This window comes from Propithecus coquereli, unplaced genomic scaffold (assembly GCF_000956105.1).
Source record: "Propithecus coquereli isolate 6110/MARCELLA unplaced genomic scaffold, Pcoq_1.0 Scaffold27, whole genome shotgun sequence".
NCBI classification, from domain to species: domain Eukaryota; kingdom Metazoa; phylum Chordata; class Mammalia; order Primates; family Indriidae; genus Propithecus; species Propithecus coquereli.
In genome coordinates, this window is record NW_012148285.1 from 2,828,948 (window position 1) to 2,850,663 (window position 21,716).

Consider the following 21,716-nt stretch of genomic DNA (forward strand, 5'->3'; position numbering starts at 1 on the left):
CAAGGCCTCCCCCAGCCCCTCTCCCCAGTGGCCCAGGTGCAGGGAAGGGGCAGCAGCAGGGGCCAAGGGCCCCTGGGTCAGACAGACGAGCCTGACGCTGTCACTCTGCAGTGGGACCCTGGAGCAGCTAAAGAACCACCATCCTAATCCTCAGCGTCCTCACCTAGAAGAAGTCGAACATGCCAAGCGCCTGGGACATAAAAATGGTCACAGTTGCAATCTATAAACAAAGTAGGAGTGTGAACGGAGGGAGCCACCCAGGGGCACCCTGCTCCAAGCTCAGGTCCCAAGTCAGGATCCTAAGAAGACAGCGGAGAGGAGGACTGGCCCTCACGGCCAGCCTCGGGGCTCTGGGGACAGCACAGGGCCCAGGTGAGGCAAGAACCAAGCGAACAGAGGTTGGGGGGAAGATGGCGCACCCCCCCTGGCCCTCAGCCACACCCCCCATAGCGGGAAGGAGGCTCTCCTGAAAAGGTGCCCCCAGAAGGCCTCTCCCCTGAGCTGGCCCCTCAGCTCACACCAGCCCCGGTCGCCAGCAGCGGTTTTCCTAATAGAAGCCAGGTGTGGGCCAGATGCCCTGGGCGGAAGTGGGGGCAGGGCAGCGTGGAGGGCGGCATCCCAGCCCTGCACCCACACCGCCAAGCCCAGGCGCCACCCCAGCAGCTGGGAGAGGGGGCAGGAGCCGCCCACGCCCTTCCCAGGTCTCCTTAGCCCTGCAGCCCACCGGGGGCTCCCTCCAGAACCAATCCTCTCTCTCTCTGAGGAACTGGGAGCTCCTTGGACGGCAGCCACTCCATCCCCACTCAACATCAGTCGAGGCCCCCAGCCCTGCTCTGGAGAAGGAGGAGGAGGAGGAGGAGGAGGAGGAGAAGGAAGGCTGGAATGAGGCAGCAGAGGAGGCGAGAAGAGGAAGGAAACAGGGTGGGGGAGGCTGGCCAAGTGATGGCAGTCAAGGGCAGGGACAGGGGTGCCCAGCAGGACTCCGGGAGGGAGGGCAGCCTGGGAAGCGGGAGGGCAGGCCTCAGCTGCCCCTTCACCCTGAGCCTGGGCAAAGGCTTGGTGGCCAAAGAAAGCTGCAGGGAGGCTGCCACGCACATCCGCCAACCCCTGCCAGTCAGCCAGCCTCCCCAGGAAGCAGGCTGGGGTGTCTCCAGAACCCTCTGCCCAGCTCCTTCACCTGTCAAAGGGCCTCCTTTCGGTCTCCTGCTGGACAGAAGTGGAACTGACTTTACTATCTCAGCCAAAATGTGGCAATTTGCCATGTGACTGGGTTACTGAGAGAGAGAGAGAGAAAGAGAGAAGAGTGTGTGTGTGTGTGTGTGTGTGTGTGTTTGTGTGTGTGTGTGTGTGTGTGTGTGTGTGTGTGTTGGGGGGTGCCAGGGCCCCCAGGCTATTTGGGTTTAGGCTGGTGGTTTACCCTTGACCCCGAGTGGGGAACAAGTCCTAGAAATGGGGAGAGGGTTATCTGTGATGGGCCTGGGGCTCTGCTGGGCAGCTCTTTCCCAGGGCGGGCAGCAGGACCTTGGACTTCACCTTTCTCAGGGAAAAAGCCTCCTCAGCTTTCAGAAAGCTCTTTTTAGAAATGTAAATCGACCCATCTCACTTCCTGCTTTAAACTCTGATGGCTTCCCACAGCCCTGGTGACATGCCTTTCACCCACCTCAGGCCACCTGCACATGCCCCCTTGACCTTATCCACAGTCCCAGCTCCAAGGCCAGTTGCTCAGGGAAGCACTGAACAGTCCCAGTGAGAGAAGCCACCAGCAATTACGTCAGGGCCAGCCGTGTGTCCAGCTCTTCAATGTTCCCTGCCTGGCACCAAGCTCCTGCCTAGAGGTTTCTGTGGAACAATGACTCCCGGTGGCTCCAGGACTGAGACGTGAACACAGATCCCAGCTTCTGTGCCGGGAGCTTGACTGGCCCGGTGCACCCCATGCATAGACTCACACTTAGCTCCTGGGTCCTGCCGGTCTGGCAGGCTCCACCCAGGGCCCGCCCACTGTAAGACAGCAGGGCGTAGGGGGTGGGACTGTTTCTTTTTGGCCCCATTGACCTTGCCAGGGAGAGAGGGTGGGGGGTGAAGGTCTCAAAGAAAAGGAGGAAGTCGGAATCTCAAATTACCTGCCTAAAACCACAGGATGCCTCTGAGAACGCCCGCCTGGGCAGCCTGGCTAAGCCCCACCCTGTGATCAAAGCCAGGTCCCCCCCAGAGCCCAGACAGGCTTCCCAGAAGGAGCTTAGAACAGCAACAGCCCACCTCCAAGGGGACCCCTGGTGCAGACAGCCCGAGCCTGCCCCTACCTGCACCTGCTGGAACTGCTGGGCCCATGGCCTGAGCGGAGGCTTCAACCCACCCCGGCTCAGCTGCCCAGGAAACTCACCTGAGAGGCCTGTGGCTTTGCTCTGGGGTCAAAGATCCGCAGGTGCTTGTCCTGAAAAAGCAGAGAGCAGGAAACAGATTAGGGCAGGGGGTCCCTGGGGCCAGCCTGTCTCCCCACCCTAGGCCAATGAGCATGGCCCCAGTAACAGGGCTGGCATCACACACCCACTTTCTGGGCAAAGGATTCTTCCCCAGCCTGGTTCTACCTCCTCGCCAAAGGAGGGCAAGCCCCTACCTGCCCAGGCACCCAGGAAAGTAAACTCAGTGACAAGAGTTCACCTTCTGGAGCACCTACTACATGCCAGGCATGCTAGACACACAATCCCTCCTCATCTTTCCAACTACCTTCTGAAGCGGTGCTACCACCATGACCCCTTCACAGAAGAAGAAACGGAGGCCCAGAGCCTAGGCTAAGCCACTTCCGGTGTGTTCAGCCCTGCGCTAGGCCCAGCCCAGAGGGGCTCATTTGACCACATCATTTCTGCACTTAAAGAATTTAGCATCTAACCAGGAAGACAAGCTGAGCTTACACATCACAACCGTCCACTCAGTGCAGTGACTGATTCAATTACTCCAAGTAAGGATGGAAACAGACAAGAAAGAGAAAAAAATGCACTGAAGTAAAATTTCCACACCTTGTATAGGGCCTTATTTTTGTGGAATGATCTCTGTGTCCACACATGCATGCGCGTGTTTGCACACGGATGAACATGCATAAAGAACTGGGGCAGAATCTGTGTCCGCTGACTATTTACGGGCTTGGCCACAATAAATGGTTCAGTGCAAAAAGGAAGTTGCAGAATAACGTGGCATGGTGCAATTCTACTATGGTCAAAATAAACAACATTCTCTATTTGTGTGACCATGATCCTGTCTCTTTTGTTTGTTGTTATTGATACGCAAAAATTGTACATCCTGTATGTTTAGCAAGTTTGCTAAGCAGGAGAAAGGTGTTGACCAGAACAAGCCAGTATGTTAATGCTGGGCACAAAGGGTGGGGAAGGTGGGAGCTGATTAGCTTTTCCCTTTTACATCTTAGCACAGCTCCATTTTCTTTTGTTTTGTTTTTTTTATTTTTTCATATACCCCCAATTGCATAAAGAATCTACTTTGTTTCAATCAGCACAGATTCCTATTTTCATATTTTGAAAAACAGTGAATAATTGGAATTTGAAATTAAAAACAACATCATATGCATCAGAACCAAAATGCTGAAATACAGAAGTTCCTCGACTTAGGATGGGGTTATATCCCAATAAACCCATCATAAGTTGAATATATGCCAGGTCAAAATCACAGCCCAGAAAGTCGTTGTTCAAAGAATTACCAGTGCTTAAAGTCTGAAACCTTATGGTCTTATGGTTGTGTAACACTTTCACACCATTGTAAAGTCAAAAAATCTTAAGTCAGGAACCATTTGTACTTAATTATAAATCTAATAAAATATATACAAGATTTATATGAGGAAAACCACAAAACTCTGATGAAAAAAATCACAGATCTAAATAAATGGACAGGGTTTCCATGTTCATGGATACGGCATCTCAATATTGTCAAGAAGTCAGTTCTGGTGATATAGCACCTCTTGTATACTCCTGGATAGAGCTGGAATGCATTCTACTAAGTGAGGTATCCCAAGAATGGAAAGACAAGCACCACATGTGCTCACCATCAAATTGGTATTAACTTATCAACACATAAGTGCACATATAAGAATAACATCTATTGGATGTTGGGCAGGGGGGAGGGGGGAGGAGGGAGGAGGGGAAGGGTATATGCATACACAAAGAGTGCAATGTGCACCACCCGAAGGATGGACATATTTGAAACTCGGACTTGGGGGGCGGTGGCAAGGGCAACATACGTAACCGAAACATCTGTACCCCCAAAATATGCTGAAATAAAAAAAAAAAGAAGTCAGTTCTTCCCAACATTATAGATTCAACACAATCCCAACCAAAATTCCAGCAGGTTATTTTGTGAATACTGACAAACTCATTTTAAAGTTTATATGAAGAAGCAAAATACCCACAATAGTCAAGACAATATTGAAGAAAAAGAACAAAATCGGAGGGCTGATACTACTCGACTTTACTATAAAGCTACAGTAACCTAGAACTGTGACACTGGCAGAAGAATAGACAAAGAGATCAATGAAACAGAACAGGGACCCCAGAAAAGACCCACACAGATACAGTCAACTGATCTTCGACAAAGGAACAAAGGCAACACAAGGGAGAGAAGACAGTCTTTTCAACAAATGGTGCTGTAGCAACTGGATATCCACATGGGGAAAAAAAAAAGAACCTATATACAGAACTTACCCTTTTAACAAAAATTAACTCAAAATAGGTCATAGGTATAAACATAAAAAACAAAACTATAAAACTCCTAGAAAATAACAGGAGAAAATCTAGGTGGCCTTGGGTTTGGCAATGACATTTTAGATACAACACCGAAAGCATAATCTATTAAAGAAAAACCTGATCAAGTAGACTTCACTAAAATTGAAAACTTCTGCTCTACGAAGACACCATCAAGAGAATAAAAAGATGAGCCATGGACTAGGAGAAAATATTTCCAGAATACATATCTGATAAAGGATTTACATCCAAAATACAAAAAGAACACTTAACAATAAGAAAACAAATAACAAAATTTAGTAATGGGCAAAAGACCTGAACAGACACTTCAACAAAAAAGATATATAGATGAAAAATGAACATACAGAAAGATGCTCAACATCATATGTCATCAGGGAACTATAAATTAAAAGAACGAGATTTTACCACCCACCTATTAGAATGACTAACATCCAAAAAACTGACAATATCAAATGCTGCCAAGGATGTGTAACAAGAACTCTTACTCGTGGCTGATGGGAATGCAAAATAGTATAGCCACTTCGGAAGATAGTTGGCTGGTTCTTCCTTTCCTTTCTTCTCTTTTTCTCTCTCTCTCTCTTTCCCTCTCTCCCTCTCTCTCCTTTTCTTTCTTTTTTTTAAGAGACAGGGTCTCACTCTCTCACCTAGGCTGGAGTGCAGCGGTGGAGCTTCTGGGCTCAAGGGATCCTCCTGCCTCAGCCTTCTGAGTAGCCAGGACTACAGGCGTGCACCACCACACCTGGCTAATTTTTAAAATTTTTTGTAGACGTCGCATTTCACTATGTTGTCCAGGCTGATCTCAAATTCCCAGCCTCAAGCAATCCTCCCAGCCTCCCAAAGTGCTGGGATTACGGGCGTGAGTCATCGTACCTGGCCAAGATGGCACTTTCTTACAACGCTAAATAGACTCTTACCGTATGATCCAGCAATTGTGCTGCTAAGTGTATTTACCTAAACAAGTTAAAAACTATATCCACATAAATGTCTATAGCAGTTTTATCCCATAATTACAAAATTGGAAGCAACCAAAATATCCTTCAATAGGTGAATGGATAAACTGCAGTACATTCATACAATGGCATATCCTTCAGGATAAAAAGAAATAGTTTAGATCCCAAATCATAAAACTCCTGTAAGAAAACATAGGGGAAAAGTCATGACATTTGATTTGGCAATGATTTCTTGGCTATGACACTAGTGGCACAGGCAACAAAAGCAAAAATAGACAAATAGAACTACACCAAACTTAAAAACTTTTGTTCATCAAAAGACACAGTTGGCCGGGTACAGTGGCTCACACCTGCACTTTGGGAGGCCAAGGCAGGAGGATTGCTTGAGTCCAGGAGTTTGAGACCAACCAGAGCAAGAGTGAGACCCTGTCTCTACAGAAAATAGAAAAATTATCCAGGCATGGTGGCACATGCCTGTAGTCGCAGCTACTTGGGAGGCTGAGGTAGGAGGATCGCTTGAACCCAGGAGTTTGAGGTTGCAGTGAGCTATGATGACACCACTGCACTCTAACCCAGGTGACAAAGTGAGACCTTGTCTCCCCCCCCCCAAAAAAAGACACAGTCAACAGAGTGAAAAAGCAACATATGGAATGGGAGAAAATATTTGCAAATCATGTAGCTGATAAGGGGTTAATATTCAGAATATTCAAAGAACTCCTACAACTCAATAACAGAAAAAATCAGATACCTCGATTAAAAAAATGAGAAAAGGACTTGCATAGACATTTGTTCAAACAAAATATGCAAATGGCCAGTAAGTATATGAAAAGATGTTCAACATCACTAATAATCAGAGAAATGCTAATCAAAACCACAATGATCCATTAGGATGGCTACTATCAAAAACAAACAAATAAAAACAAGTGCTGGTGGGGCTGTAAACAAGTTAGAATCTTTGCACGCTGTTGGTGGGATTTTAAAATGGTGCAACCACTATAGAAAACAGTATGGCAATTCCCCCCAAAATTAAAAATAGAACTATCATATGATTCAGCAACCCCACTGCTGGGTATATATCCAAAAGAATTAAAAGCAGGGTCACAAAGAGATATTTGTGCACCCATGTTCATGGCAGCCCTGTTCACAATAGCCAAGAGGTAGAAACGGCCCAAGAATCTACTGACAGATAAATGAATACACAAAACATGGTGTACGTATATGTACAATGCTAGACTATGCAGCCTCAGAAGGAAAGAAAATCCTACCATATGCTATGTGCAACATGAATAAACCTTGAGGAGTTAGCATCTCATTACACTAAGTGAAGTTAAGTCAGTCACGAAAGCACAAACTATATGATTCACTTACATGAGGCATCTAAAGTTGTCAAATTATAGATAGAGAAAGTAGAATGGTTGTTACTAGGGGCTGGGGGTGGGGTGAAGGGAAACTATTGTTTAATGAGTATAGAGTTTCAGTTCTGCAAGAAGAAAAAACTCTTTGAGATCTGTTTCACAACAATGTAAATATACTTAACACTACTGAATTGTACACTTAAAAATGGTTAAGATGGGAAATTTTATGATATGTGTTTTTTTATCACAATTTAAAAAAAATAGCTATCAGTCCACAAAAAGACATGGAGGAACCTAGAACGTATAGGGGGAAGTGACAGAAGCCAATGTGGAAAGGCTATGTACTATATGATCCCAACTATATGACATTCTGGAAAAGGCAAATCCATAGACAGCAAGAAGACCAGGGCTTGCCAGCTGGGAGGGGAGGGGAGGAAGGGAGCTGGAGCACAGGGGACTGCTGGGGCAGCAAAACGCTTCTGTGTGACACTAGAATGGCAGATACGTGACATCGTGCATTTGCCAAAACCCACAAAATGTACAACACAGAGGGAACCCTAAAGTAAATCACGGGCCTTAGTTAATGCCAACATATCAATTTTGGCTCATATATCATAACAACCGCACCCCACTGACAGCAAGCTGTGAAGGACAGGAGAGAACGAGGGAGGAATATGGAAAATCTCTGTACTATTTGTTCAAATTTTTCTGTAAACCTAAAACTGTTCTCGAAAATAAAGTCTATTAATTAAAAACTTGCTAAAACAAAACGAAGGGGAAAACCATGGGACTTCCTGCTCTGCCCACAGCCCCTGCCTGGGAGATGAATGACCAGTCCCTGCTACACTGAGCTCGTGGCTAAGTGCTGGACCCTGCAGCCCAGGGTTGGTCATGGGAAATGCTGGGGAGGAACTCAGAGCAGAGTTGAACCTCAAAGGCCAAGCAGACCTTATACTGGGAAGGGAAAGGCATTCAAGGAAGGTGGAACAGCATGAGCAAAGGTATGGAGAGAGGAGCTTGCTAGTACATGACGTCAGGGGGAGAAGACCAGGTGAGGCAGGTGGCAGGAACAGAGGGGACCGTGGGTAACTACACAGGTGAACAAGACAGGAGGCTCACCTGGAGAGGGCCCCAAAAGCCAGGCCTCCCTGGCATACCTTGGCTGGGCCCAGGGTTCTGTGCTGCTCCTGGCAAAGCGTCCCAGTGGCAGTTTACTGAGCACCTGCTACGTGCCAGGTGAGCCCCAGGCACAGTCCAGGAATGAGCTTTTAAACACTGCCCTGCCCCACAGCCTCAGGTTCAGGGGGAGAGACAAAGATCAGGGAAGTGAGGACAGTGAGAGAAAGAGGGCAAGGCTGGTGAGGGCCAGAGAGAGGAGGACAGAGCAGGACAGAGCGGGACAGAGACGGGGGAAGTGACCGCAAGGGACGGAGAGAACTAGAGATCAGCAGACAGAGAGAACCAGAGGGGAGCAAGAGACAGACAGGACACGGGGGATCTGGAGAGATGGAGGTAAGAGAAAACACCTCGTGGCAGCAAGTGCCCCATGGAGCTGCGGGAGACTCGGCTCAGGTTCCAGCACCAGCTGCGCGCTGACGGCTCTGACGTGAGCCCCACGGCAACCTCCGGGGTTGCCGGGGGCTGGGCTTGGTTGGGCCACGGGGTGCATGTCCCTACCCAGAGCTTCCGCGGGCTGCAGAGCGCAGCACAGCCCTGAGCCGCCACCGCGAGCCCTGCGCGCCCCCTCGCGGCCGCCCAAGCTCTAAGCTCGCTCCCCTTCGCCCGCGGGCTGGGTCCTGGGAGGCGGACCCGGACTGGAGCAGCGCCAGGGCGGGGGACGCTTCCCCGCCACCGGCACACTCTGATGGGAAGCAGCGCGGTCCCCACGCTCCACTGCACCAACCCAGAGCCAGGCTGGTGACCACCGGCAGAGAGGGGTCAGGCTCCCTGCTGTGCAGTGGCCCACCCACCAGCTCCCCGCACAGCTCAGGCGAAGCCCTCACCCTCTGCACACCCAGGGGCCTCTCCACCTGGCCCTCAGTCACAGGGCGGCCCCACACTGCGTGGGCTTCCTACGTGATGCACACACCCAGGATCCCAAGGCGCCCCCTCTCCAGCAAAGGAAGGCAGCAGTGGACGCAGGGCTGAGGTCCCACCGGTCCCAGCATGTGCTGACAGGTGCAGCTTGGGGGTGATGCCACATCCTCACAGGTATAAACCTAGGTCTGGGAACCACACTTAGAGAAGGAGGAGGAGTCGCCCCACCGAGCATCCCTCCCACGACCCACTTGGGAAATCTGTGCAACTTTAAGCTCTGGGTCTAGCCGAGGAAACAGCCTGAGCTCCCTTGGGCCTGCACTTCCAACCCTTCCTCGCAACACACACACCAGCAGACGAGGCAGGCAAAAAGCGGCCCTGCCAGCAGATCACATGACTGCCACCACACAAGGCGCTTCCTGGTGACCCACAGCCCTGCTTGGTATCCTCCCCTGCCCAACTCCGATAGTAAACGGGCCTCAGATCCCCAAAGAGGAGGGTCTGGACCAACATACCAGTGACGTGGCAGAGGGCCTCTCAAAGAAAGGGGCGGTCACGGTCCAAAAGCGGCCACTCCTGGTCTGCTGACACTTTGCCCAGGCTATCCCGTCTGCCTGGGACGCCTCGCCCCTCCTTCTCAACCAGGGCCTGTCCCTCGAGGACTGGCCCCGAGCTCATTGTCCCGGGAAGCTGTCCCGGCAGGGCTAAGCTGCGTGAGCGTGCCAGGCCCTAAGCGGGGGTTGCCGAGGGACCGGCAGCCAGGCCTTGTTACATCTCGATCCCCAGGGCTCAGGCCAGTGTCTGGAACCCACCGTTCAAGGAACAACCCAGGGGAAAAGTGATGAAGACCGGGTAGTGCAGCTTCCACAAAAACGGCAAAGAAGAGAAAGTTGGAAATAGGGTTCCTGCAAGTATGCACAGTCACTGGGACAGGGGGCTCACAGTGGGTCCCCCTTCCCTTCCCACTCCACTCCCTCACCCCCACTCACTCTCACACGGGTCTGCTGGCCCCGTGCTGCACCCCAAAGGTCCTGACGGTGGCCCACATCCCCCAATCCAACCGGTCTTCAGAGACTCAACACCACCTCCTAGGGAAGCCCCTTGGCTGGGGGTCTCAGGCCCCAGCCCTGCCTTGGCTTTCCTTCTCCACCTGTTCCCTGCAGGCCTGTGACCCTCTCAGCCACCCTCCTCGTTCTCTCCCGGGGCCCTGCTCTGCAGTAAGCAAATGTATGCCAACACCCACCTTTCCCCTTCAGCCCCGAGTCTGCTCAGAGCCCCCTGGGTCCAGACTCAACTGACACCTCCGCTCAAACATCTCCACGTACTGCCAGCTCAGTGCACCTACAACCACCCCCCAGAGCAGGAGCATGGCCCATGGCCTTGCTGAGAAAATTCCTATGAGGTGCCCCTCCAACTGCCACACCTGCTGTGCGACCCATCTCCTCCCACGACCAGGAGCCAGCCTTACAACCCACCACACCTCACACTCCACCTCCACCACCCACTCGCCCCCTCCTCCCAAAGGGCTCCCACACCCACCACCTGTCTCCACCACCCCTGGCCGAGGATGGCCCTCTCCCCCCATGGCTGTCCAACGTCCACTTGTAGACAACACCCACTTGTAGACACAGCCCACCCTGCCATGCTCTTGTCCACAGGGTTCCAAACGCAAATCTGCTCACCTCTCAGTGCCACCTGCCCCTCTCTGGCCTCTAACACATCTCTCCTTTCCCACTGCTCTGATGAGATAAGCACGACCCTTACTCACCAGCCTTGGCACCTGCCTGACCTGCCCCTGACTTTCCCGGCCTCTCCAACCAGCTCAAAGCACCATGTCCCTCCCCCAGAGCCTGTGTCACAGGTCTGCTCCTCTGTACCCAGCAGCATGCTGCTGGCACGAGCCTCACATAAGGGAAGGCAGCTCAGACGAACCAGACAGGTGGCCAGGTGGGCTGGCTGAGGGTGGAGACGGACACTGAATGGCACAAACCAGGGACCAGCATGGGGCAGCGTGGGGCTCTCATGTGATAGGGACTCAGGCAGGGTGGGGGCTTCCAGATGCAGATGTGAGCAGGAGGCATGAGGGGCAGCTGGGGGTGGGGGCTCGCACCTGCGCACCCTGACCTCAGTGCTCTCTGCCCCATAAACAGCTCCAGAGGCACAGCCCCTGAGGCCCGCATAGAGCCCCCTAGGCGCTCCCACCCACCTGCTCACCTTGCATGCCGTGCCCACGAGGGCTCCGTCCCGGCTCCAGATAGCGCTCTGCACCAGGTCCCTGTGGTCTGCCAGCTCTGCAGAGAAACAGCCAAGGTCAGGCCCTGTGCAGTGCAGGCACCAGGGAAGCAGGCACGGGTGGGCCAGGCTTCAGGTAACTCCCAAGCAAGGACAACAGCTACGAGGGTCCCTTTCAGCTGGAGAGAGCTCCTTCTAGCCATGCTGCACCTGCACCCATGGGCTTCTTCCTTCCACCCCGCCCTCACCTGGCTGTGCTGCCACTTGACAACCTTCTGAGGCTCCCTGCTCCATCGCCCAGCTCTACTTCCCTCCCAGGCTCCCTTCTGTCACTCCCCAACATCCCCCCACCCCACAGAGTCACTCTCGCCCTGGGCCTCAGCTCCTGCCATCTCTGCTGTCCTCCCCTAGGGTGAGGTGGTAAAATACGCCCATACATCCTCTGAAACTCCTCCTGTTATGGGTTGAATTGTGCCTCCCCAAAGGATGTTGAAGTCCTAATCCCCAGCACCTGTGAATGTGACCTTATCTGACAATAGAATCTTTGCAGATGCTCCAGCTAATCTGAAGTCTGTGGAGTGGGCCTTAATCCAGCATGGCTGGTGTCCTTATGAAAAACGGAAATTTGAACACATAGAGACATGGATAGAGGGAAGACGACAGGAAGACACGAGAAGATGGCCAGCGACAAGCCAAGCAACACCCGAGGCTATGCAAGCTGGAGAGCGGCTGGAACAGACCCTTCCTTGTAGCCTCAGGAGGAACCAACCCTGCTGACAGCTTGACCTCGGACTTCTGGCCTCCAGAACTGTGAGACAACAGACTAAGCCACCTGGTCATGGCTCCTTGTTACAGCAGCCCTAGGAAACTAACACGCCTTCATCCAAAACATGGCGCCCAGTTCTCTTCCTCTCAAGTGTGAGCAGGACTTCATGACTTGCTTCTAACACAGAGAATCTGGTGGAAGTGACAGCATGTGACTTCCAAAGCTAGGTCATAAAATGCACTGCGGCTTCCTCCTCCTCCTTGCTCTCTCTGTCTCTCCTGGATTGTTCACTCTGGGGGAGCCAGCTGTCACGTGGCAGGGCACTCCAGTGCCCACGGGAGGCCCGCACAGGACTAAAGCGTCTGCCCACAGCCAGCTCCCTGTGAGGCTCCATCGTGGTAGCAGAGCCTCCAGCCCCAGTCAAGCCTTCAGATGACAGCAGCCTCACGAGAGACCCTGAGCCAGAACCACCCAGCTAAGACACCCCCGAATTCCTGCCCCTCACGAACTATCAGATAAATGTTTGTAAGTTGTTTTAACCCGCCACGTTTGAGGTAATTTGTTCTGAAGCAATAAATAACCACAACACTGAGGTTCACTCTCCTGAAAAGAAGGCCAGCTCTGCTGCCCACCTGCACCATGGCCTTGGCCAAGTTACTTAATCTCCTGAGCCTCACCTGTACCACGGAAATGACGACACCTCCCCCAGGGGCTGCTGTGAGGACGGACGTGCTGAGGAGTCATGAAGCTCTGATGGCACCTTCTGTGTCATGCCCCTGTCCCCCACGGCAAAAGACAACTCCACAATGGGCACTAGCTGAATTCCCTGTAACTGGTGCTATCACAGCCTCAGTCAGCCGGGCGTGACCTCTGGGTCCCAGCCCTGGAGAGAGAGCTCAGCCCACCCTGGACACTGCACAACCCTCTGGGAGGAGTATGTGCCTCAACTCCCGCAACGCTCTGAGCCTCTGTGTCTACACCTCTAACGCAGGGATTGGCAGGTCAGGGAGGACCCTCGGCAGAGAACTGTGCAACGTCTCACAGGACACCTCAGGGCTCAGCTGCCAGTCACACGTGTGCAGTCACGACTGCTCAGCCCCGGGGGGCGTCTGACCCGGCACCGTGATCACCCACCAGGAGGCTGGGGGAGAGGCATGCATGTGTGGGGGGTGGGGTGGGGGGGTGCTCCAGAGAGCAACAGCCTCCCCTCCCAGAGTGGGAAGTCAACGGTTTGTTTTCAAAACTGAAAACAATTTCTAGAAATAAATGTACAGAAGTTATTTAGAAAAATGGAGGAAAACAACAGAAAAGAAATAGCTAAGGGAGATGAAAACAGATGCCCACGTGCAGTGGAGGGGGATGGGGTGTTTATCACAGCCTTGTAGAATCGTATGGCTTTTTAGACTTTTTATACTATGTACATGCACAACTCTGATCCGTGTTTTTACATTTGCCTTACTAAAAACGTCAACAAGGAAATGACATGCTGTTGGGACAGGGCTGCCTGGGAGGGCAGGGCAGGGTGGCCCGTACCTGCAAGGGGCTGCTGCTTGGCTGCATCCCAGACCTTCGCGGCTGTGCCCGCCGCGCTCACCAGAATGCCATCCGTGGCAGGGTGGAACTGCAGCACTGCCACTGGGAGGTCCTCCTCCAGCACCACCCCAGGCACTGAGGGCAGGGCCTGGCCAGGGGCTGGCAGTCGCCAGAGTTTCACCTGCAGGAAAGATGACATCTCTGAGCCAGGGCAGGGGGCCTCACCGCCTCCAGGCAGCCTTGCCCAGGGCTGCCCCTGACCCCAGTGAGGCCTGTGCTGGAACAAAGCTGCTCCCACCAGGACACCCTCCGCCTGTCCAGGGCACCCCACCTGCCTCTGCTGCTGGGCTGGGAGCTGTGTACCCCGTGTCAGGGAAAGGAGGGAAGGAAAGCTGACTCAGGGAGCACACGGTGTGGTCAGAAGCTGGGAGGACACGAGAGTGGGGCAGGGGCTGTGCTGTGTCCCCAGGCCTCCCCCGCCACGGAACCTGCTTCCCTCGGGCAGGAGCGCAGCCTCAGAGCAGATCACAGCCACAGCTCCTGGCAAGCCCTCGGGAGCTGGTGTGAGTCGAGGAACTTAGAAGGTCTGGGCTGGCCCAGCCTGGACACAAGCAAAGGGGCCCCAGGCTCTGGAGTGGGGAGGGGCTGGACTTGGGGCTCAGAAGGCCCCAGACTGGGGGGGGGACATCGAGCAGCTCTTCCACCCGGCTCCACTCACCGTCCTGTCAGCTGAGCCCGTGGCCAGGAGGAAGTCATCAAAGGGAGAGAAGTCCAAGTCGGTGACCAGGCCTATGGGAGAGGGATGGTTGAACTTTCTGGGACGTCCTGTTTCCAGCCCAGTGTGACCCTCCTCAAGCCCAGGGCTTCTGTGATGATACCTTCTGCCCACACCCAAGCAAGCCACCTCTGGACACCATGGGGGCACGTGCCACAGGCCTCCACCTGACACATGTCCCCAAAAGCCCTGCTGACCCAGGATGGCTGAGGGCCCTGGCATCAGGAGGTTGGTAGGAAATGGGCAGGAGCTCCTTGGGTTACAAGGCACCTGAATGAACAGAGGAGCCCAGACCAGCCCCTCCTAAGGTGACACACCCAGCTGCTCCTTCAGTTGTGGAAGGTCCCCAGGAGCCGCCTGGTAAATCCCTTTTTGGCTTAAGCAAGCTGGAGTTTGCTTTAGCTCTTTGCAACAGAAGAACCTCAGCAGCTCAGCTCTGGAGGGTGGGGGGACCCGGAGTGACTGGAGCCCAGAAGGGCAAGGAGGCTGGTGGTCTGGGGGGTAGAGACAAGGCGTGGAGGGCGGTGAGGTGAGACCCGAAGCACGGCCACCATCCCCTGCTATCTGCCTCCAGTGGGGCTGAGGAGGACTATTTTCCTCCTGGCAGGAGGAGACAGGGAAGAGATGGCGCATGGAAGACAGGCACCCTTGGGATAGCCCCAGCCTGGACTCCCAGCTGGCAGGACCATGACAGTCCTGGGCCTAAAGCCACAGAACCCCTGCCACCCTCAGCCTGAGGGCTCCTCACTGGGCAGGGCAGGTCCTGGCCAAGTGTAGCCACCAGCATGGGCAGCCTGGCATCTCTGGGGGATGAGATGTGGTAACACAATTGAGCGATCTGAGAGCTCGGCACCTGCTGGTGACAGTGGTATTGACAGCTTGACATGCACAGACCTCACTGAATGCCCAGAAGGACCCACTGGGTGGTATTGCAGCAGCGTGCCCAGAGAGGATGAGGACACCAAAACCCACAGAGGGTAAGAAACTTGCTCAAAGTCACACAGCTAAGAAGGGGTGGGGCTGACGGTCAGGGCCAGGCAGCCTGGCTCCAGAGCCTGCACTCCTCAGTGTGACATGACGCTGCCTTTCCCCAGCAGAAAGGTATGTATTATATGGTTCCATTTATGTGAAATGTCTAGAAAAGGCCAGTCTACAGGGCAGAGGGAGGCAACAGTTTCCTATAAAGGGTGAGGCAGTAAATCTTTCAGGATTTCAGGGCTATACACTTTCTGTCACAACTACTCAATTCTGCAGCTGCAAGAAAGCACCCGTCAATGAACGGGTGTGGCTGTGTTCCATTAGGTCTACTTACAAAAACAGGCAGCTGCCTGGATTTGGCCACGACAGTAGTCTGCAGACCTCTGCTACAGAGGCAGAAAGCAGATCAACAGTTGCCCGAGGCTGCAGCACCCGGGGTGGAAATGGATTAACCACAGAGGGGCACTTGGGATCTTTCGGGGATGATGGAAATGTTCTAAAACTGGATGGTGGTGTGCACAACTCTATAACCTTAATAAAAATCGTCAAATTATTCACTTAAAACAAGTAATGTTGGCCAGGCGTGGTGGCTCACACCTGTAATCCTAGCACTCTGGTAGGCCGAGGCAGGAGGATTGCTTGAGCTCAGGAGTTCGAGACCAGCCTGAGCAAGAGCGAGACCCCATCTCTACTAAAAATAGAAAGAAATTAGCTAAACGACTAAAAACAGAAAAAATTAGCCGGGCACGGTGGCACATGCCTGTAGTCCCAGCTACCCGAGAGGCTGAGGCAGGAGGATTACTTGAGTCCAGGAGCTTGAGGTTGCTACAAGCTAGGCTGACGCCACGGCACTCTAGCCCAGGCAAGAGAATGAGACTCTGTCTCAAAAAAACAAACAAACAAAAAAAACAAGTAATGTTTATAGTATATAAATGATATCTCAATAAAGTTGGTTCTTATAATTTTTATTTTTGTAAAGTTTTTTTTTTTTGGCCGGGCATGGTGGCTCACTCCTGTAATCCTAGAACTGTGGGAGGCCGAGGCAGGAGGATTGCTTGAGCTCAGGAGCTCTAGACCAGGCTGAGCAAGAGCGAGGCCCATCTCTACTAAAAATAGAAAAATTAGCCAGGCATCATGGTGTGTGCCTATAGTCCCAGCTACTTGGGAGGCTGAGGCAGGAGGATCGCTTGAGCCCAGGAGTTTGAGGTTACAGTGAGCTATGATGCCACTGCACTCTAGCCAGGGCGACAGAGCAAGGCTATGTCTCCAAAAAATATAAATAAATAAATTTTTTTCAAAAAGATTAGATGAGAAAACGCAGATAACGTACTTAACACAGAGAGCGCTCTCCATCAATCTTTACCATTGTTATTAACCACCATCATCATCGTCGGAACCCCTACACCCTACACTGCACTGCACACCCAGCCTGAGGACCAAGCATCAACCTCTTCCCCTCCCCTCAAGGACTCCCAATAGGCGGCCAAGAACGCAGGCCAGAGAGACTGGGCCCACAGCCGCTGCAGCTGGACAGGGAGCAGCAAGGCCAGCCGGCTGCCGCAGCCTGAGGCAGGCAAACTGCTCCCTCCAGGCGGGCAGGCTGCCAAGTGGGCTGCTGGGGGCCCCAGAAGCAGCTGCAGCAGACAAAAGCTCTCTTTGTGAGGGCCCATCTCTGGCCCTGCAGAGCAGCACAGCCACCTCCTTGGAGGGCCCTGAGGGTGCCTGGTGGGGAAGGGTGTCCTGCTGGGCTCCAGGAGAAAATGCAGGGCCAAGAACCACACAGGTTTGAGTCCTCAGCAGTGACAGGGAGCCAGCATGAGCCTGGAGGTGGCAACTGCACACCCCTCCGCCCAGCTCCACGACCTGCAGCGCACAGCTGCCCTCCTCGGCCCAGACTGGAATCCTAAACCAGGACCAGCCTCCTGGGCCCCACCCTCTCCCAGAAAACACATAGCAAGGACGACAGGAGGCACCTGGCAAACCATGGGGCTGTGGGACCAGTGGGCATGGATCTCTGGCCCTGGGAGGGGTGTGTAGGGTGGGGAGCAAGTTCTAGGCTTCCTGGGTCAAGCACCCACTCACCTGAATGGCAGCCCAGGTGGGCCACGTGTCTCTTGTCCTCTCCTTGGTCTTCCAGAGGCACGATGCCCAACACACCTGTTAAACCAACATGGGGTCAAGCCTAGTGGGGGGGACCATCTACCTCCCCGCCCAGGGGTCCCAGAGGAGACAAGACCCAGAAGCTCAGCCTTGGACCCTCCCAGAGCCTCCACCAATCACAAGACCACTTCCCTCTGGACGTAGTGATTGGCCCAGGTTAGACTCTTGCTTCACGCAAAAATCATCCATCGGATGTATGGAAGATGCTGGGGAAAGAGGTTCTCTGTTCGCATTATGGGTCAGATAAGAGGTCAGCTCAGGGACACTTTTCCCAGCTTTACTTGAGAAAGAAGACAACACCTGGGGCAGCAGGGCTGAGGGAGCATGTGAGAGGTCAGGGCCAACAGCACCTGTGAGCCTTTGGACATAGCTCTGCCTGAAGCTCCTGACTTCTTAGACAAGCCAAAAAGTTATCCATTTTTTGTTTAAGTCAGTCTGAGGTCTGAACTATCACTAGCAACCAACAGAGTGCCATCTAACACCCAGGCTTTTCAAATCTTTTCTTCCTACTGATCCAAACATCCCTGGGCCCACAGATGAAGAGGGAGTAGCATATGGGGACAGCTGGAAACAGAAGCATCAGTCACTTCCCGGCCCTCTTGGCCATGTTCTTGAAGACCACAATCAACATGGTTTATATATACACACACTCTAATCAAGGCTGATCCGATTACCACATGTTGGCCAGTTTGTAGGGGCCCAAGGCCCTGGGTGATGCTCAACTCTGAGCAGCCCCCCAAGTAATTCCAAGCCCCCACCCTATCCAGGGTGAGGATGTTTGAATCTCCACACCGATAGCCACTCCCCTACCTGGACGGTCGGAGTTGAACGCAATCAAGCTGCAGCTTGATTTGATATGGTTCCCACACGAGGGGGTGGTTCCGGCCCGAATGTCATTGATCCAGGCCTGAAAATAAAGAATAAGAAGTGTGTGGTGAGGGCCAGGGCTCTGCTCATGCCTAAAGCAGGGGGTGGGGCAAAATCCAGGAACTCCACCTTAAACCTACACCATTAGAGATGCATACCTTTGGATCAAACCCTGTCCCCCCACTCACACAGTCCCTTAGAGGATGCAAAATGTTCTTGAAATGGTAACTTCAGTCATTAAGGAGGCAATTTTGCTTATTAAGACAGTTCCCTAATAAGGGGGAGGAGGCTGTCAAAAGGAAGCTCAGGTGGAAATAGGCTAATTAAGCAGTGTGTGTTGGGGGAGGGTTGTTTCTGTTAAACGCAGGGAGAAAAGCAGAGAAAGGAGAAGTGAGAACCTAAGAAGACAGACTCAACTTCCTGGACTGTATTGCTGAAGGCCTCCTCCGAGTACTAGGAGAAAAACACCCAGCTCAGAGAGGGGAAACATCAGGGCCTGGCCTCATCAGAGTATGCCTTTCCATGAAGTCCCACAGATGAGTGAAAGCCGCAGGCCACAGGTGCAGAAGCAGAGGAGCACTTTTTCTGAAACTATGATTAGTGAGGTCCACGTATTTCTCTGTTGGTGTCAAAGCACCACTGGACACTCCTACCTGCCCCTGATCAAAGTGCACCTATATTTCCCACCCTCAGCATCCAGGAAACCACCTCCACCACCTGAAGTTTCTATTTCAATGTTCACCTGCCAGAGATCGTCAGTATCGTGCATTATTTTTGCCTTCTGATTCATGTTTACTGCATAAACACAGTGACAGGAAATGTCTTTGCAAAGGCGGATAGGTCACCTGTTCTCCCATCTCCCTAACATACACTGTTTTAAGTTCTCCCTTTGGTCCGCTATTCCATGCCTGTCTGTTTACTTTGCAGGACTGAGGCCCACCCAGGAGCAAGAAGCAGGGCCTTCCAGGCACTCTCCAGATGCTTCCAAGCAATACTTACTGCGCTCAGAGAGACTGTCTTAAAGTAAATCTAAGTGCCTCCCACAACCTTTCAATGGCTCCCCACCTGCACTCAGAATAAAACCCAACTTCTTCCTGTAGCCCTCGGGCTCTGCAAGGATAGCTCTGGACTCATCTGCCACCATGCTTCCCTGGTCACTGCCCTCTATCCACAGCCATTACTCCACTTTCCATTCCCACACTAGGCTCTTTCTCAATTCTCACCCTTCCAGCGTCAGCTGAATGTCACCTCCTCCAGTCAGCCTTCCTTGATCACCCTATTGAGATGAACCCCCACCTCACCGTTCTCCATTTCACCCCTCATGCGCGTTCTTCAATGCACTTAGTAAAACTTGGCAATGCCTCATTTGCTGGCTGTCTCTCCCGTGAGGCTATCAGTGTCACAGGGGAAGGAAAATGCAGTCAAGTTCACTGTTGTGGCTCCCGCAGCTTGGCACAGCACATAGTAGGTGCAGAGGAAACACTGCCCAGAGGACAGAAATGGAGACTCTGCTCCAGGCTGCCCTGATGTGCTTTGGGCCCCGATGGGGTCACTTGAGGTCAGTTCCTAGGCCCAAGTATCCGAGGACACTCCCATGCCTTGCGAATAACATAGGGAGCAGCAGACAAGGGCTGGCATCATCTCTGAAGCACAAACCTCATCAGACCTGCTGCCCTTCCAGGGTTCGAGGTGGCCCCCAGCACTTGGCTTATCTCTTTCTCGGGATTCCACCTGCTCAGGCTCCCCCAGGCCCCACCCAGACGTGGCGGCATCACCCAGAGTAAGGGAAGAGCTTGCCCAAGCAGCGAGAGGAGGAAGCGCCTGCGGAAACGCAAGGGAGGGGCGCGTGTCTGGTGGACGGGCTCCCCCCTCAGCAGACACACTCAGACAAGCCAAGGCCGGGGGAAGGGGAGCATCTCTTCCACACCCCAGCCTGGGGCAGGGACCATGGAAGCAGCGGGGAGGAGGAACCGGGCGCCAGCAGCGCCCCAGCCCTGGCTCCCCAGCGAGGCCGACCGGAAGCCAAGAAGGCAGGCGGCCTCGGAGGCCTGGGCCGGGGCCGGGAGGGCTGAGCCGCCTCGGGGGTCCCGGGCCAAGGCGGGCAAGCCAGACAGACCGCCGGGATCACCGGGCGGCCAGAGCAAGTCACAGGAGGGTCGAACTCTGCCCTCTGGGTGGCCACGGGACGACATGCACGCCAGGGCCGGGACCTGAAGGGGGCGCCCTGTGGGAGGAGGGCTCGGGGGTCCCCGGGGTCCCCGTGCCAGGCCCGGGCATGGGGAGAGGCGGCCGGCCAGGACCAGGGGCGAGCACGCGAGGCCCGCAGGCCGGGCTCACCTCGCGGCGGGGCAGCCGGGCTTCCGTGTGCCGGAACTTGGACACCTTGAAGCGGTTCATGGCGGAAGGGACGGCGGCGGGCGCAGCTTCGAGGACCCGGGCGTCGGCTCTCAGGTGCACGCCGAACAGCCACGACGCCCGCTGCCTGCGGCCCCACCCGCGGCCCGCCGCCTGCGGCCCCGCCCCGCCCCGCCCCCTGGCCAATCGCAGCCGCCCCCGGCCCGCCTGGCCACGCCCCCGGCCCCTTTTCTTCCGCGCGCGCGCCTTCGGCCCCCGCCTCCCGGCCAATCGCGGCTCGGCCGCCCCGCGAAGCCACGCCTCCGTGCCGGAGCGGCGGACTGGCGCGGGTGGGAGGTCACGTGCGGCGCAGCTGTCCGCCCACGGCCCCTGCGCTGCGCGCGTGGGGACAATCGCGATTTTGCGGGCAGGATTTGCCCCGGGAGGCTGTTCCGTGTGCCTGGCGCGCGCTCCCGCACTATCTACCTCCTCAAGTAGTGAAGACAGAAATTAACACTATTTCAGAGACAGGAAACCCCAGCTCAAGGAAAGTGTAAGCCCCTGGCCCCAGGTGACACCGACTGAAAGTGGCGGAGGATGTACAGGAGCCCAGGTCTGATGCAAATCTCGGTCCTCGGGACCTACTCAAAAGCCTGCCTCCCGTCCACCCTGCTTAGGCCTGGTTGGCCTGAGGAGGGTGGGGGCCTTCATGCCTTATTCGGGCATGTCCCACCTGGTCCCCACCGTGCCTGGGGCGTGGTGCGGCAGGACCCCCCCTCAGGAAATCAGTGAACTCCTTTACAGATAAGCTGAAAGGGAGAAAGATAAGGGCAGTGAAGAATTCTTTAAAATAACGAGTGCTCTGCCCCGCTTACTTCCCCAGCAACTCAAGAGAAAAGAGAGCAGGTTCATTCCACCTGGGGCCGTTCCTACCACAAGTATTTCTCTTTGCTTTGAAAATTGACT

General features: G+C 54.0%; 1 protein-coding gene across 1 annotated transcript in view; it reads right to left on the reverse strand.

Annotated features, from left to right (window-relative positions):
* CORO7 (coronin 7) overlaps positions 1 to 20,918 on the reverse strand; it is a 52,247-nt gene extending 31,329 nt beyond the window's left edge. Inside the window, exons 1-7 of the mRNA XM_012647703.1 lie at positions 20,754 to 20,918; positions 18,360 to 18,456; positions 17,472 to 17,546; positions 14,355 to 14,425; positions 13,637 to 13,817; positions 11,320 to 11,396; positions 2,381 to 2,431 (exon numbers count right to left, since the gene is read on the reverse strand). Coding sequence (XP_012503157.1) covers positions 2,381 to 2,431; positions 11,320 to 11,396; positions 13,637 to 13,817; positions 14,355 to 14,425; positions 17,472 to 17,546; positions 18,360 to 18,456; positions 20,754 to 20,813 — 612 coding nt within the window. The 5' untranslated portion in view covers positions 20,814 to 20,918. The remainder of the gene's footprint in view (positions 1 to 2,380; positions 2,432 to 11,319; positions 11,397 to 13,636; positions 13,818 to 14,354; positions 14,426 to 17,471; positions 17,547 to 18,359; positions 18,457 to 20,753) is intronic.
* Positions 20,919 to 21,716: the final 798 nt, after the last annotated feature.